We start from the raw sequence: 15,866 nt of genomic DNA on the forward strand, positions 1-15,866 counted from the left end.
CTGTTTCATGTTTTGCTTAATCAGTTTTATCAGCGTCGGTATTGTCGGGTTTGTAGTAGACATTTTGAGTCCCGATTCCCCTGCATTCTGTTTTTATTTTCAACTGGTATTGTAAAGAAGAAAAAAGATTTCACTTTGCAAATTTTCCATGTTTTGCAAATACATTTTTTCCCCTAAAATGTAAGATCTTGTTTATCATTACGCATTTTATGACTCTTCAATTGCCGTCAGCTGTTGTCAGACGCTGCTACTGGTGGAGTGTAAGTCTGACGTAACCGGACGGACGCAGGTGCGCCATCCAGGAGCACGTGGAGGAGGAGTGTGTGGGGAGGCGGGACACAGAACCAGAGGGGCGTCGCCAGAAATCTTGGACCCTTTGATCAGTGACGGCAGATTTTCTGATCCCTATCCAAGCTGGGGTCCTAACCCCCCCCCCCCACACACACACAAAAACGAACCCCTCTTCCACAAGGCTGGCTACGGGCCTGGAGTAGCCTATGGCCAGAGTACTCTGTTGACCAAATACTTCATTAGCAGTAATGGTGACTATATACAACCCTGGCCAGTGGTTATAATTTGTCTATTATGTGTCTTTTCATGCGTCCGGCCTTGCCACTCCCAGAGACCTGGGGTTATCTTGTTTTGATGTTACGGATTGCCCTTATAAGAAATGGAAGACGGCTTGATGGCATGGAGAGTTGTCTATTAATGGGTTTGATGAGTGTAGTAACTCAATTATAACTAGTGTTCAGATATTCCCGGCACGGTAAAGAACATCATGATAGATCAGCTGATACAGCCGCCAGAAGCTTTAATAAGAATTGATGATGGTGTTTGTGTGGCTGATAATTAGGCCTATTTTAAAGATGCTTATCATAGTCATCGTTTTTATAGAGCATTATACCGTTACTGCTACTAAGTGACTTGAAACAGGTGTGGTTGGAGTGATTTGTAGCCTAGGTTACATAATGCATCTCTTTAGGACAGCTAGCCTAATTGGTTGCAATGTAGCCTGACTATTAATATTCACAAACCGGATACGTTACTAGGCATGTGATAAGGCCATTACGTAGCCTATATTGTGGACACTCTAACCCCGGAAGGAACACATTCTCTGCTATTACCATTACAGACGTAGACAAACTCGGCATTATATTTTTAGCACTTTCGACAAGTTTAGTCGTTCCATCGGATGTGAATATCATAGCTCGCTGCAGGCAGGGAACATAAACTAGGATGCAGTCCTGTCATGTGGCTATCTGGGCAGAGTCTGATGACCGCAATATCATCTGTGAAAGGTGTGGTCTCAAACATCACAGCTCTTGCTGTGAAGTTAAATTTCCACAGTAACGTTGCATTTTTTCAGTTCTCCGAACTGCTCCGGATTTCCAGAACGTGACGTCACGGTCCAGGCGGACGCGTGCCCTGGGCGGGGCTTGTGCGGGGGAAGCTGCCCAGCAGCCAATGAGAAGTCTCGCTGTCTGAGCAAGTCAACACAGCTTGAGAGTAGCGATATGTGCTGTAGTTCATGCCTCATTCATTTAGCGAAGATCCGCCGAATCAAAACTGTAACCTGCAATTGCGAGGATCGTAAATCAAGCAATCGAATATAGACAGCGGCGTTATTACGTCTTCAACTACGATTCTTAGGACTTACATTCCTCCATATTCTACAGGTGAGCAAAATCTTTATAATTATTTTTATTGGCTCATTGTCCAGTTTATGATATATGACGTAGGCTATTTAATCAAATTGGTCCTTTTCAGGCGGCGCATAGTCCATGGTAATTTGCTATCAAAACAAAACAAGCAAAACAACTATAACCCTAGATCTACGGGTTTCTTTTGTTTTTCAATTGTTTCAGACTGGATTAGCCTAGTTGGCATGAATAAATCCTGAACGTATAGCCTAATCGTGGGCCAGGTAGGTGAATTATTTTTTGCGAGCATTCTAGGCTATATTGATCCAGCAGTAAGAGCGCGCGGGGCGCTAGAATACTGTCGGCATCTCAAGAACCTTCCACGGATACCTTCCCATCTTTTTGTGTTTGTATTGAACAATAGCCTAGTAGCCTATCTAAATTGCCTCCCCTGTTGTCGAGGCTGTGCGCGATGTTCCCTTATTGTGTGTGTGTGTGTGTGTGTGTGTGTGTCTGTGCGTGTGTGTTTGATAGAATCCCACTCTTATTTGAGCTGCGCATCCTCCGTTTCCGCCGCTCTCGCGGGCTGCTGCTACTACTTCTTCTGCATTTAAATGAGTGACCTCTGCACATGTTCCGCTATCTGACCGTAAATTGTGTGTCATGGAACTTTTTCCCATGCATGATGTCAACCTAGGGTACATGATTTTCCGGTTCATGTGACATGACATGTCACAGCACAGTTGAGTGAGTGTAGCCTATACTTTCTCTTTGACCATCAGAGTATGAAGAGCAACGTGCGACATTGCAGAAATCAACCGAGTTCACGCAGTGAACACCTGGTGTTGATTAATCAAGACGGTCCTGATCTAGAGTCAGTTTTGTCTTATCTGGAATCATAATGAAAATACGGACGGAAAGTAACTGGTCCTGGATCATATTACAGCCTACATTGGAATGGATTTGTCAATATGAATGTGTTGGCCTACATATTGTGGATTGAGATGTATTTTATGCATGTTATAGCCTACATATAAAAGGTCGCTGTCATACTTTGGAATACAAAATGTCAAGTATTTAAATTATTGTTAGTTATTACTTGTTATAAGTTAATTACATGACCTCATATAACATAGGAGAATGCATCTCCATAACACTAAGTGCATTGGCCATTGTGCAACAGGAAACTAGATTAAGCATTGTGTCTTAAAAAACCCACTATTGCATTAAGGCTCCGTAGAAGGTGATTCATGCGCATGTAACTGCAGTAAGCTACTCTCGTCTGCGTTGTGTTTCGTTCGTTTGACCCATATGTCAAGGGATTGTCCAGGGCAGGACCTTGGGCTCGCAAGTAGGATGTGCTAACAACTATGCCAATAGAGATATCCCTATCGACAGGGTCATTAGCACATCCTTTATAGCATACTAGGGGAGTGAGTTTCACCAGCTATCGCTGCTACCACGACCTCGGAGGACTAGCCTACTCACTCCACGAGGGTTGACGAGGACTCGAGATTCACTGTTACGTCGCACACGCAGTCATTAGACCTGGGCAGTTAGTGGCTCTGGTGCTCAGTCTGACAGGAAAGTGGTCTTATAATAGCTATGACAGACCTCCGACTAACCTGCCATCCATCCATAATCGATCGTGCACGGTTCCGTCTCCCTGATCAGACCGTGAGACTGGCGGCCCGGGATGCCGGGGACCTCCCCTGCCACTCCAGAGAGAATCTGAGTACCCTACCCAGAGGTCCTCGCTGCTCTAGAGATGACAGATGAAGCCGCCGGCACAGGAAAACACATCAGAACGCACGTCGCACCCTGACATTTAGGTTGACATTCTGCATAAGAGGCTGTGGGTCTGTCTCGATGCTAGAACGGCGTGTGTGGTTAGGGGGTGAACTTGAAAGCCTCACCCAGTCATACAGCAGGGTAGAGAGGTGATTGTTCTGGTTAGCGGATCAGGCGGAGTTTCGGGGGGGGGGGGGGGCAGAGCGGTTTGGTGGAGGGTTGGAGGGTTGTTCTTGAGTTGTCGTAGCCTAGGTCAGGCTAGGTTAGGCTAGGTCAGTGTGAAGGACTGGCTCCATGGGAAAGGTGCTGGTCGTTGCCAGTCTGATTAATTTTGTCAGATTAAAATTGTATTTAATTAGCTTCTAGTCTGCGTCTAGTAAAATGTTACTAAATTAGCTGCAAAACAGCTCGAAACTTCAGACTGCCCATCCAAATGATATGGTCCTACAAACGCCCTACATTGAGGTGTTACTTGTATAGGCTTACTTGTATAGTTATGTATATTCATACAGACTGAATGTATGCAGGTACATATATATCTTATTCTATACTGCACAGTTACTGTACATATGGATGCACTTAGTCCCTGATATCATTTTTATTCTACCCCCCCCCCCCCCCCCCTTATCTTGTGTCTTTTTTGTTACTCTGTATCTAGTAATTATCAACACTGAAACGCCTAATGTCCCCCCTGGGGGGGTGATAAAGTCTTCTCTTATCTTTCATGGTGATAAGTCTTCTCTTATCTTTCATGGTGATAAATTCTTCTCTTATCTTTCATGGTGATGGCACGAGTAGCTGTGACTTACTGATCTCTTCTGCCTCAGAGATAGAGAGATGTGAGAGATGATTGTGAAGATCAAGCCGTTTCTGATGTCTGGGTGAAGCCCGTAGCCCTATCCAGCAACGATCACTTCACTTTGCTCCCCACTCAACTTTGACTGAAATACTTTGATCTTCTTCAAATACTTGTATTGAAATAACTGTGCACGCAATACAAGTAATGTTAGCTTGATTTTAATCACAGATATAGTCTTGATATAGTGTTTAGACGGTATGTACTGTGTGTGTTTGTGCATACACAAGTCATGCATATGTATATTAATTAATATATTAGTATCATCTAAGTGTTTTTGTCTGCAGGATACTTAGTGTGTGTGTCTGTGTGTGTGTGTGTGTGTGTGTGTGTGTGTGTGTGTGTGTGTGTGTGTGGGTGTGTGTGTGTTGTGCCAGCAGGAAGACAGTTTTGATGTCTGTGCTGGGGCTGTCTCCATGGATGTGTGCACGTGTCACCCTGGGTTACGGTCTCATTCTCCTGGCTGTGCTGCCAGATCTCACAGCAGGTAAGCTCTCAGGTACAGCTCCTCTCTCCTAGATATAACTCCTATCCCCTAGCTATAACTCCTACCCCCTAGCTCCTCTCTCCTAGATATAACTCCTATCCACTAGCTATAACTCCTATCCCCTAGCTATAACTCCTCTCTCCTAGCTATAACTCCTATCCCCTAGCTCATCTCTCCTAGATATAACTCCTATCCCCTAGCTATAACTCCTATCCCCTAGCTCCTCTCTCCTAGATATAACTCCTATCCCCTAGCTATAACTCCTATCTCCTAGCTCCTCTCACCTAGATATAACTCCTATCCCCTAGCTCCTCTCTCCTAGCTATAACTCCTATCCCCTAGCTCCTCTCTCCTAGGCTCTAACTCCTATCCCCTAGCTCCTCTCTCCTAACTATAACCCCTATCCCCTCCTCTCTCCTAGCTATAACTCCTATCCCCTCCTCTCTCCTAGCTATAACTCCTATCGCCTAGCTCATCTCTCCTAGCTATAACTCCTATCCCCTAGCCCAAACTCACAGCAGGCAGCTGCTACATCCTCCCCTCATCGACCTCTCGAACCATTATCTCCTCTCCTCTAACCCTAACCATCTATCTTCATCTCTTATCTCCTACATCGTAACCTCTTACAACTAACGTGTCTATTAACACCTCCCAACCATATCTACAGTACCCCTAACCACTATCTCCTGTACAGTCAATGAGTGACTGTAGGAGGCGCAGTGTTTGACTCAGTGACTGTAATGAGCGACTGTACAATGCGCAGTGTTTTTGACTCAGTGAGTGATAATATCTCTGTACCTCCCCACCCCCCTCCAGGCAGCCAGGGGAACTGTTCCCACCCTGTGGTGCCTGAGCACGGGGGCTTCCGCTGTGAGCCGTCCCCCTGCCGAGGCTTCCCCCAGAAGGGCTCCGTACGCTACTTCTGTGAGCCGAACTTCGCCCTCCCCGCCGGCAGACACAGCTCCCGCTGCAGCCGTGGGCAGTGGATCCCCCCCGCGCCCGCCTGCCAGCCCCTGAAAGGTGAGGGGGGAACAACAGACAGCCCGTCATCAACATCAACTAGAGTCTGATTCTGATTCTGATTTGGGATTGAGGTCAGGTCATACCCGTGTGAGAAATAGTGTCTGCCGTCGCATGCTCAGTCTCAGGCCAGTGCCCTCTGCCCTCTCACCCCTCCCCACCCCACCACCACACACACGCCTCTCTACTCCCCCGTCTCACCCTTTTATACCCCCCCACCCTATCCCTGTCTCCCCCTCATTTTGAGGAGTTGGGAGTGTTGTTGTTTTGGTGTGGTGCGCCAGCGTGGTGGTGGAGTTGACCAGCCGTTTGTTGAGTATGACCAGCTATCTCAGCGGAGTGTCACTGCGTCCGTCCAGGAGCCCTCGGCCTCCCGAGGGGCACGCTCCTAACAGCCTGGGTCTGTTGCCGGGCAGAACTTCCCAACTACAGGAGGTCTTTTATACAGTAACGCTAGCTGACCTAGTTTATACCGGCAGATGCACTTAGACTCACTGGGCCGATGTTTCATCGCCTCACTTCCTGGTTCTGTGCACCCACAGCAGGAAACCGGCTCTCAGAAAGAGGAACTCAGCAGAGTTACCATAATAACCAGTTCCTTTCCTCTGAGCTGTCGAAGCTCATGGAAATTGGTACTGCATCACAGAGTTTAGAGATCACCACAGTCAGACATACCGACCACAACGTGTCTGATAAGTAGGTTGGATGTGTACTATACCTGTAGATATGCAGGTAATGGTGTGTTTCTGCAAATAATACTGTGTATGTGTGAGAAAGTGTGTGCACGTGTGTGTGTGTGTGTGTTTGTGTGTGATATGTGTGTGCATATAGAGCATGTATTTTGTTTATTGTTTATGCATGTGTGTTGATTGTTCATGAGCACAAGTTGATTGTTTATGTTTACCCACAGAGGGGAATATCAAATACGAGGAGGCCCACTTGCCCACTCCCAGCGTTGCCACGACGGCAGTGGGCGTGTCCATCTTCCTGCTCACCACCACGGCTTGCATGGTGATCAAGTCCCGCCTCTGTCCCTGTCACTCACACAGGTAAGCCAACCACTGGCTCTGCTGCCCCTGTCACTCCCAGTGACAAGCTAACATGATGATCCTCTACCCAGCCTTCATCTGGGGTCCTGGAAAACAGAATAACACTGTCAGGAACTGTATTGTATGCTATGTTGAAGTTGATAAGGTGAAGACCAGGGCTCTGTCCTAACATGTGTCCCTCCTGTCTGTGGTCCGTAGTCTGTGATCCATATTAGTCTGTGGTCCATATTAGTCTGTGGTCCATATTAGTCTGTGGTCCATATTGGTCTGTGGTCCATATTAGTCTGTGATCCATAGTAGTCTGTGGTCCATATTAGTCTGTGATCCATATTAGTCTGTGGTCCATATTAGTCTGTGGTCCATATTAGTCTGTGGTCCATATTAGTCTGTGGTCCATAGGCCTACAGTTTGTGAAATGAGCCAGTCTGTGTCCTCCGTCTCTCTTTCCCTATACGGAAAGATCCAGTCTATGTCCTAACCTCCGCTGACCTCCGCCGACCTCTGTCCCTCCTAGGCGGTGGTCGTCAGACACCGTGGACCTGATGGTGGACGGCGTCCCTGTGTCTCTGCCATCCTACGAGGAGGCAGTCTTCGGCAGCTGGGGCCAGCGTCTGCCCCCCTGCAGGGGTCCCACTCAGCTCCTACTGGCCCACGAGGACCCGGGACATGACCCGCCCTCGCCAGCTCACAACCAACCGGAGTCCAGGCTCATCCACCCGTCCAACCAGAGCCCAGAGCAGGCCCCGCCCCCCTACGAGGAGGTCCAGTCGCGTCCCAGAGAGGGCGATATCCTGGCCTCGCATGTTGCACTTTCAGATGACAAGGACGTTTGAGTGACGACTGTGTCACGGCCCAGCGGCGAGGTAGCGATTGTAAAATGCTGTTCTCACGCACTTCTATGTGGACTCAAGTTTACCAGCAGGGGAACCACTGTCCTATCAGGTACAACTTAATACAGAGCTAGCCAGTTCTGATTGGCTGTTTTGTAATGTCAATGGGGCATGTCCCGCCCCCTTTCCATCACGCCTAATGAGTGGCGGTGGATGAAATTGACTGTGTTTCTCAACAGACCTGTGGATGGACACTCATAAACATGTTTTAACTGCAGGTGCACTCGGTTGCCAACAATGGGAATCAATGTATTATGTATTAGACCCAGAGATACAAACTCTGTCATGCAAGGTGAGGCGGATCAAGCGCTCCCACAAGGTTGTTGTTTAAAGGTGTGGTTTCCTGCGGCGCACGGGAAACGGGACGTATCCACGGTAACCCGTCGGTGACAGGACGAAGGCTGCGATCAGAGGCAGCGCTCCAACAACCCCGAAAAAACTGTATTGTGTCGTCACAGGGGAGCGACATGTGGGAGCGACATGTGTCCATGACAACTGACTGTATACGGCTTGTGTAACTGGACATGAAGAGCTCCGTCTCCATGGTGACGTGTGCGTGAGAGAGTGTGTGTTCTAGCATGTACGTGCTTTAGACATCGAATGTTTTATTTATTTATTTTTCTGATCGATGGAAGAAAATTAATCTGATGTATGGAATGTAACATTTACATAATTAACTTTGTACTTTGTATTGCACAGAAATGTGAATATATATATATATATAATAAAGTCAAGTCGTTTTTTAATTGTTGAAAGATTCTATTTGTCCTGATTTCACAGGGTGTTAGGGTTAGCCTAACACCCAGCTAACCCCTAACCTTCTCAATTCACTTTACCAAGACAGACCGAAGATACAAAGAGAGACAGAGTTAACCCTAACCCAACCCTAATCCAACCCTAACCCTTAGAGACACAGATAGAGAGAGAGAGGTCACATTAGAGGCTCACAGACATAATTGAGGCTGTGGCTATAATGAGGCCAAAGACTTCCCATCTGCTCAGACACAGTTCACTCTGGGACATTTAAACTCAGACACAGCTCACTCTAGGATGTTTAAACTCAGACACAGTTCACTCTAGGATGTTTAAACTCAGACACAGTTCACTCTGGGACGTTTAAACTCAGACACAGTTCACTCTAGGATGTTTAAACTCAGACACAGTTCACTCTAGGATGTTTAAACTCAGACACAGTTCACTCTGGGACGTTTAAACTCAGACACAGTTCACTCTAGGATGTTTAAACTCAGATACAGTTCACTCTAGGTGGTTTAAACTCAGACACAGTTCACTCTGGGACGTTTAAACTCAGACACAGTTCACTCTAGGATGTTTAAACTCAGACACAGTTCACTCTAGGATGTTTAAACTCAGACACAGTTCACTCTAGGATGTTTAAACTCAGACACAGTTCACTCTAGGATGTTTAAACTCAGACACAGTTCACTCTAGGATGTTTAAACTCAGATGGGGAGGAAAGTGTTGGCCTACAACAGACTGTAATCGGCAGTGTAGACTTTTGCATGGAGATGCAGTGGTACTGCCCATCTGGCAACGTTCCTCTAACATGGCAATCCGTCCTGAATGTTGTTTATGGAATCAGAGTCCGTTTATTGACATTGTAGTTTTTCAACATACTAGGAATTTGCTTTCGGACGTGGTGCATAACAAGAGACAACATTGGACAGGGTGTATACAGTTAGCATGCAGAGCGTAATATGTGAGTGTGTGCATGTGTGTGTGACGTGATGTATGAGTGCAGTGGGTCCTACACATACATACAATCAGGTCGTGTGTGTGTGTGTGGCATGATATGTGAGTGCGGTGTGCCCTGTACAGAACATTCAGGTCATGTGCAAGTATCTATAGACAGTAGGGCTGGGTTAAAAAAAATCGATTAATCGTTTCTGAATAGATTCTGAATCAAATAATTCAGAATCGATTCATGAATCCCAAAATCGATCTTTTATTGAATCAAATCGAATCGAATTGAATCGTGATAATCAATTATGAACCTTGTGAATCGGAATCGAATCGATTCTTGAAATTCGAATCGATACCCAGCCCTAATAGACGGTGGTGGAGTCCGGGGGCTCTGTTGGGGGCAGAGGGGGACCCAAGCCTTGTTGAAGCCATAGCTGCACTGTGGTTCACTCCATCACTCTAAATCCAACACAACACAGTGATAGTTGGTGTAAAATAGTTGTATAAACATCTGTAGGTTAACCATGTCATGTGATATGCTACTGGGCATAACTACTGTTACTGGGACCCCTACAGGCAACTATCTATCTATATCTATCTATCTATCTATCTATCTATCTATCTATCTATCTATCATCTAATCTAATCTAATCTAATCTAATCTTTGACCTTGTCCTGTTTAAGAATGGGAAGTTGAGTCAGAAAGCAAAACCCATGTGTTCAGTGAATGCCCCAAACAGAGAAGTGCTGTATCCGCTGGTCAGGATAGCAGAAGTGCCTTACTGTCAACCAGGAGGAAGTCATGTCTGCACTCTGCAGAAGCTCAGGTTTGAGGATGTGGGCACCATCAATGGATGCCACTGACCGTTGGAGTGCTGGTGAATGATGCTGTTACAATCCTGGTGGCTGCGTTTCCCAGAGGCATCGTAGCGCTACGATGAACGCCGTAGCTTACAATGAACGTAGCGCTACGATGCTTCTGGGAAACACGGCCCAGGTCTTTGTAACTGTAAGGCCTCTGTTGTAAAATCCCCGTGGGCCCAGTGGACAGTGTAGAAGATTTTTAACTGATCTAGTCAAAAAGGATTTGCCAAGATTCGCTCAAACAGGTTAAGTCTGGTTTATTGAGAAAACATACAAGCGCAAAGACTTCAGGACAACGCAGGTGAGTGGTTTATCCAAGTGAAGTGCCCCAGTCTGGTCTTGCACGGCCTTATATTCAAGCAATACACAGGTATGACGCTTCCAGGATGTGATTGGCTAACCCATTGTACACATCATATTAAATGGCAGGCGTCATCAACAGTGGTTGAGAATACAGACAAGGCGAGAAAAGGCGGTAATTCTTGCAGGGACAATAGGACAAAGGATGGTTATTCTGGAGTAGACAACGTCTAGGTGTGTTGACCTCCTGGAGGTCATCCTGTCATGAATTAGATTAGCACAGCTATGTGAAAGGTTGAGGGAGGTGATGAGACTACAATTTCTATGACAACAGACACTAGTCTACCTTCGGTGTGAACGACCTCATTTTGTGCCCCTTGCCCACCAAACACTACGATACTGTGTAGCGCTGGTCAACATGCTGAAACAAAACATAGGTGTGATTATGAAAGATTGTCAGAATGTAAGGTAAAAAAAAAAAAAAAAGCTTACCAATATCAGGTACTAATCTGGGGTCATACAACAATTCGACCAACCACACACTTCTGTGATGTAGCCTACAGCTTTTCGCCACAAGATGGCAGCATTTCTTCATATTTAAAAAAACAAGGCAGTACACGTTCTTGTCTAAAACATGAAACTTTAATTTTATCCAATAGTTCATACAAGGCAAAAAGTACAGACAATTACTATGGTATCTTTTAAAAGTAATTATGATGAAAGGCACATTTATACATGGAAGTAATAGAGTTTTGTGAAATATATTCCCTATACATGTTGTAAAATTACTTAGAACTACAACGTAATATTGCGGATATAGCTATTATGTATATAAAGAACAAAATACATTCTTGATAATTCAATCAAGGCTCAAATGACACTGCAAAGAAACAGCAAGGGCATTCTCTGTGAGAGCTGATATTTATAATGGAAAATTAGATTCTCTATCATCTTCTGGAGTCGACCCAACTTGATTCATACTGTACTTTATCACAAATCCATGGAGATGTCAGCCAGTTAAACAGTCCATCATTAAAAATATACTTTTTAAAATTTTGATTAACTAGCCCTGACAACAATAGATTTGAGCGTCATCTTATTGTACTGCAACGAGAACATACATATGTTCAAGTCTGTTTTTAACAGTGTAGGCATTTGCATGGTATTTTCGGTTTCTTATTTTGAAATAATACCTCAACAACAACATCAACACACAACAAGTGGGAGTAATTAATACATAAGCAGTAATTTCTATTACTATCAGAAGACTATCATGGTATTCCGGCTATTTCTCCAAATAAGAGAAACGTAATGCAACACACACTTTTAACCACATTCTAACAGGAAAAATCTTTTAACTGATAGAGTATTGAGAAGAGGATTATCTTGCTCCATTTTCAAATACATAAAAAAACAAATACAACATGGATTACATAATAACAGACCCACACACAACGTTCTTTTTTTTTCTTTTCTTTTTTTAAATCCTAGAATTTCTCAAAGGCTGAATATGTGAAGTACACAAAGGGTTATGTAAAAAGATGCCACTGTTATAACATGTTTGTTATAACATGTTTTTCTCTTTAAAAGGATGTTGGAAGGAGCTGTGTGTGAAGCCCTTGACAGAGTAGGCCTCTGTCCTGGAGTTCTGCCCTGGGTGACATCACACACTCGCATCACAGATCCTATGCTGCTGAGGTACGTAGGTACGTAATAGATCTGCCTGAGGTTTGAGCACTGCATCAATCAATTTGAAATTGGAGTGACCGATCCCTTGAACATAGACCGCTTCTGTTTTTTCTCTGTGGTTTCATCCTTTTTTTGCCTATACATTTATTTAAGATTTTATCCCTTTTCTCCCAATCTGGTAGCCAATCACAACAGACCTAACTGTCCAATTGTCCTCTGTGGCTGCTGTGGAGAGTCCGTCTCATGATGTGGACGAGAGAGGCGGCTGCCTGTCCCTCTCCAGCCCGTGGCCGTGACTCCCACACCTGACGGGGTCGCTGTAGAGCGACAGAACCTCTCGCTGAAATTAAACTAACCACCTTTGGTGGGTGGCGTCCCAATATGCCACTCCCCCTTTGGGCTCGGGTCATACTGGGATCTGGCGAGACCAGGGCGCGGTCTCCGGTCCCCGGTGGGCAGCTGCACCCAATACTGAGACCAGGACACCACCACGGACCCTGTGGTTTGACTCTTTGACATGGACCACTCCTCTTTGCTGCTCATCCACTTTGCTCTGAGGTAACGCTAGAATCCTGTGGTAGAACTGAGTTAGTAAAACAAGGTTTACTGGAGCTACATGCGCCATACTGGGAAGAATAAATGATATCTCACAAAATACTCAAAGGTCTCTGGCTCAGTACTAGGTGTGTTTGTGTGTGTGTGTGTGTGTGTGTGTGTGTATGTGAATGTCTTGTGGTTTTGGTGAATTTTGTCAACACTTCCTATCTTAGCACCACAGCTAGCCAATTCCATGATTGACAGCTGTTCCCTCAAGTCATGGGCGACACAAGCGCCAGGTCCTGTCCCATGGTGTCGAGGGGGCGGGACATGAAGATGTCCCTCATCAAAGCTGGGGGGAGGGGGGGGGCACAGAGAGGGGAGAGGGTGAGAGATGTCTTACTGTATACTGATTAGTGGTGAGTTTGAGAGAGTGTGTGTGAATCTGTGTGTGTGCATGAGAGAGAGTTTGTGTGTGTATATGAGAGAGAGAGAGAGAGAGTGTGTGTGTGTGTGTGTGTGTGTGTGTGTGTGTGTATGAGAGAGAGAGAGAGAGAGTGTGTGTGTGTGTGTGTTTCTACCTGCTGTGTCACAGAGTCCCTGGTCTCCCCCTAAGATGGGGTCCCTGTCCGTCAAAAGCTGGCTCCGCCCACGAGGACAGGGCTCCAGCTCTTGGTTGTCAGCCTCCTCCAAGCAGCTCTGAAAGACACACACACACACACACACACACACACACACACACACACACACAAACACAAACACAGAAATGATCAGTAACACCAATCAGCAATTCAGTCACTCAAATGACAGTCCCTCCCTTTTAATGTTCACCCCCCCCCTCTCACCAGGAGGGTTTGGCTGAGCAGTATTTCCTGTTCTAGGGAGAGAGGGGCGTGTCTCCGTCTTTTGGCGGCCGTGTCCTCGTCCTGCCCGCGGGCCCTGTGTGAGAACACCAGGTCGTTAACACCCCACATCACAACGTTTGGAGTACTTGAATCCCCAGTCAACATCAAGAGAATGTCTTCTAATATTGTACCAAACATGACTGGTAAATATTGGACTGTACAGATGGTAGATGGTAAATGGGCTGCATTTATGTAGCGCTTTCATCCAAAGCACAATGAAGACCTCTCATTCGCCCATTCACACACACATTCACACACCAATGGCGGCCAGCTGCCATGCAAGGTGCCAACCTGCTCATTGGGAGCAATTTGGGGGTTCAGTGTCTTGCCCAAGGACACTTCGACATGTAGAGAGAGGAGGAGCCGGGATTTGAACCATCAACTCTGCAGTCATTGGACGACCCGCTCTACCTCCTGAGCCCACAGCCCGTTATCTAGATGTATAGAGTGCTGACCGTTTGCGTGTGGTGGAGGGGGGGCCCGCGGGCCGGTCCGGGTCAGGGGGGGGGCGCGCCACCTCGGAGAACGGCTTGGAGAAGAAGGTGAGCTGGAAGTCGTCGTCCATGGAGATGTAGGGAGCCAGCATTTCTAGATCCATGCCATCCACACCCTGCAGACAGACAGACAGACAGACAGACAGACAGATGGACAGACAGGGTTCAGGACATACAGGCAGGGGTCAGGACAGACAGACAGACAGACAGAGGTCAGGAGTGTCTCTTGGGTGTGTTTTTGGTCTCTCTTTGCCCTGCTATGTGCTCTGATCGTGAGGTGTGTGTAGGCTACCTCTGGCTTCCCCTCTCTCGTCTGGCTCTGCTCTGGGAACACGGAAAAAAACGCCACCTTGTCCGTGTCCATAGAGGGCTCCTCCAGGGGGCTCTGGGGAGGAAGAGGAGGAAGGGAGGGAGAGGAGGAAGGGAGGGAGAGGAGAGGAGGAAGGGAGGGAGAGGAGGAACGGTGGAAGAGGAGGAAGGGAGGGAGAGGAGGAAGGGAGGGAGATGAGGAAGAGGGAGGGAGAGGAGGAAGGAGGGAGAGGAGGAAGGGAGGGAGAGGAAGAAGAGGGAGGGAGAGGAGGAAGGAGGGAGAGGAAGAAGAGGGAGGGAGAGGAGGAAGGAGGGAGAGGAGGAAGGGAGGGAGAGGAGGAAGAGGGAGGGAGAGGAGGAAGGGAGGGAGAGGAGGAAGGTAGGGAGAGGAGGAAGGAGGGAGAGGAGGAAGGGAGGGAGAGGAGGAAGGAGGGAGAGGTGGAAGGGAGGGAGAGTGAGGAAGGAGGGAGAGGAGGGAGGGAGGGAGAGGAGGAAGGTAAGTAAGTAAGTTAAGTCCATTTTATTTATATAGCACTAATCACAGAGTGCTTCACACACGTTGTGAGTTCATTGTCTGCCTTTTAACCATGTTCACAGGTTAAAATCATACAAAGAATCAACAAGAATAGACACAGGAAACTGGACAACAGTCATAAACATGCAGTCAAATTTAATCAACAAATGCCGGTTTAAATCAGAAACGTTTTTAGCTGCTTCTTAAAAATGTCGAGAGAGAGAGAGAGAGAGAGAGAGAGAGAGTGAGAGGGAGAGAGAGAGAGAGATGAGTAGAGAAAGAGAGAGAGAGAGAAAGAGAGAGAGTGAGAGAGAGAGAGATGAGTAGAGACGTTGCGGTAGATAAATGTTTTAAACATATACATTTCCTATGTGAAAGGGCCTTGGGTTCTCACCAGGGCTGGTGCTGGTGAAGGTGCAGGTGATGATGGACAGGAGGAGGAGGAGGAGGAGGGGGGCTGGTTGAAGATGGGGGAGAGGAGCTGGCGCAGCTCGGGGGAGCACAGGTCCTGGGGGGAGTCTGGAACACAGTCTGGGCTGGGGGGGCTAGTGAAGGACAGCTCCACAAAGTCTGTAGGGACACACACACACACACACGCACACACACACACACAGACACACACATTAATTTTAAGTGAAATTATTCATGTGGAGGAGGTGAAGACAGCCATTGATGCCCTGAAAGTAGGAAAAGCTTCAGGATTTGATGAATTGACAAATGAAATACTGAAATGCCCCTTGTTCACAGAACTGTGGCATTAGTCTACTAAGTACAGCATATAAATGATATACATCTATTCTCAACACTAGGCTCATGG

At 46.6% G+C, this 15,866-nt stretch overlaps 2 protein-coding genes across 2 annotated transcripts in view; one reads left to right on the top strand and one right to left on the bottom strand.

Annotated features, from left to right (window-relative positions):
• Positions 1 to 4,707: 4,707 nt before the first annotated feature.
• Positions 4,708 to 7,676, top strand: LOC311325683 (sushi domain-containing protein 6; the record flags this gene model as incomplete). The annotated part of the gene is made up of 4 exons (XM_084458415.1): positions 4,708 to 4,774; positions 5,591 to 5,794; positions 6,705 to 6,843; positions 7,358 to 7,676. The coding sequence occupies 4 exons, from the start codon at positions 4,708 to 4,710 to the stop codon at positions 7,674 to 7,676; spliced, it is 729 nt and encodes a 242-aa protein (XP_084314541.1).
• A 5,423-nt stretch (positions 7,677 to 13,099) lies between these two features.
• The window catches only part of hif1al (hypoxia inducible factor 1 subunit alpha, like), a gene marked incomplete at both ends in the record, with an annotated part of 21,873 nt that continues 19,106 nt past the window's right edge, over positions 13,100 to 15,866 (bottom strand). Inside the window, 6 exons of the mRNA XM_084458536.1 lie at positions 13,100 to 13,179; positions 13,409 to 13,526; positions 13,673 to 13,766; positions 14,188 to 14,342; positions 14,519 to 14,611; positions 15,444 to 15,619. Of these exons, the coding sequence (XP_084314662.1) occupies positions 13,100 to 13,179; positions 13,409 to 13,526; positions 13,673 to 13,766; positions 14,188 to 14,342; positions 14,519 to 14,611; positions 15,444 to 15,619 (716 nt within the window). The remainder of the gene's footprint in view (positions 13,180 to 13,408; positions 13,527 to 13,672; positions 13,767 to 14,187; positions 14,343 to 14,518; positions 14,612 to 15,443; positions 15,620 to 15,866) is intronic.

The sequence above is a fragment of the Borostomias antarcticus genome (genome assembly GCF_949987555.1).
Source record: "Borostomias antarcticus genome assembly, chromosome: 1".
In the NCBI taxonomy this organism is placed as follows: domain Eukaryota; kingdom Metazoa; phylum Chordata; class Actinopteri; order Stomiiformes; family Stomiidae; genus Borostomias; species Borostomias antarcticus.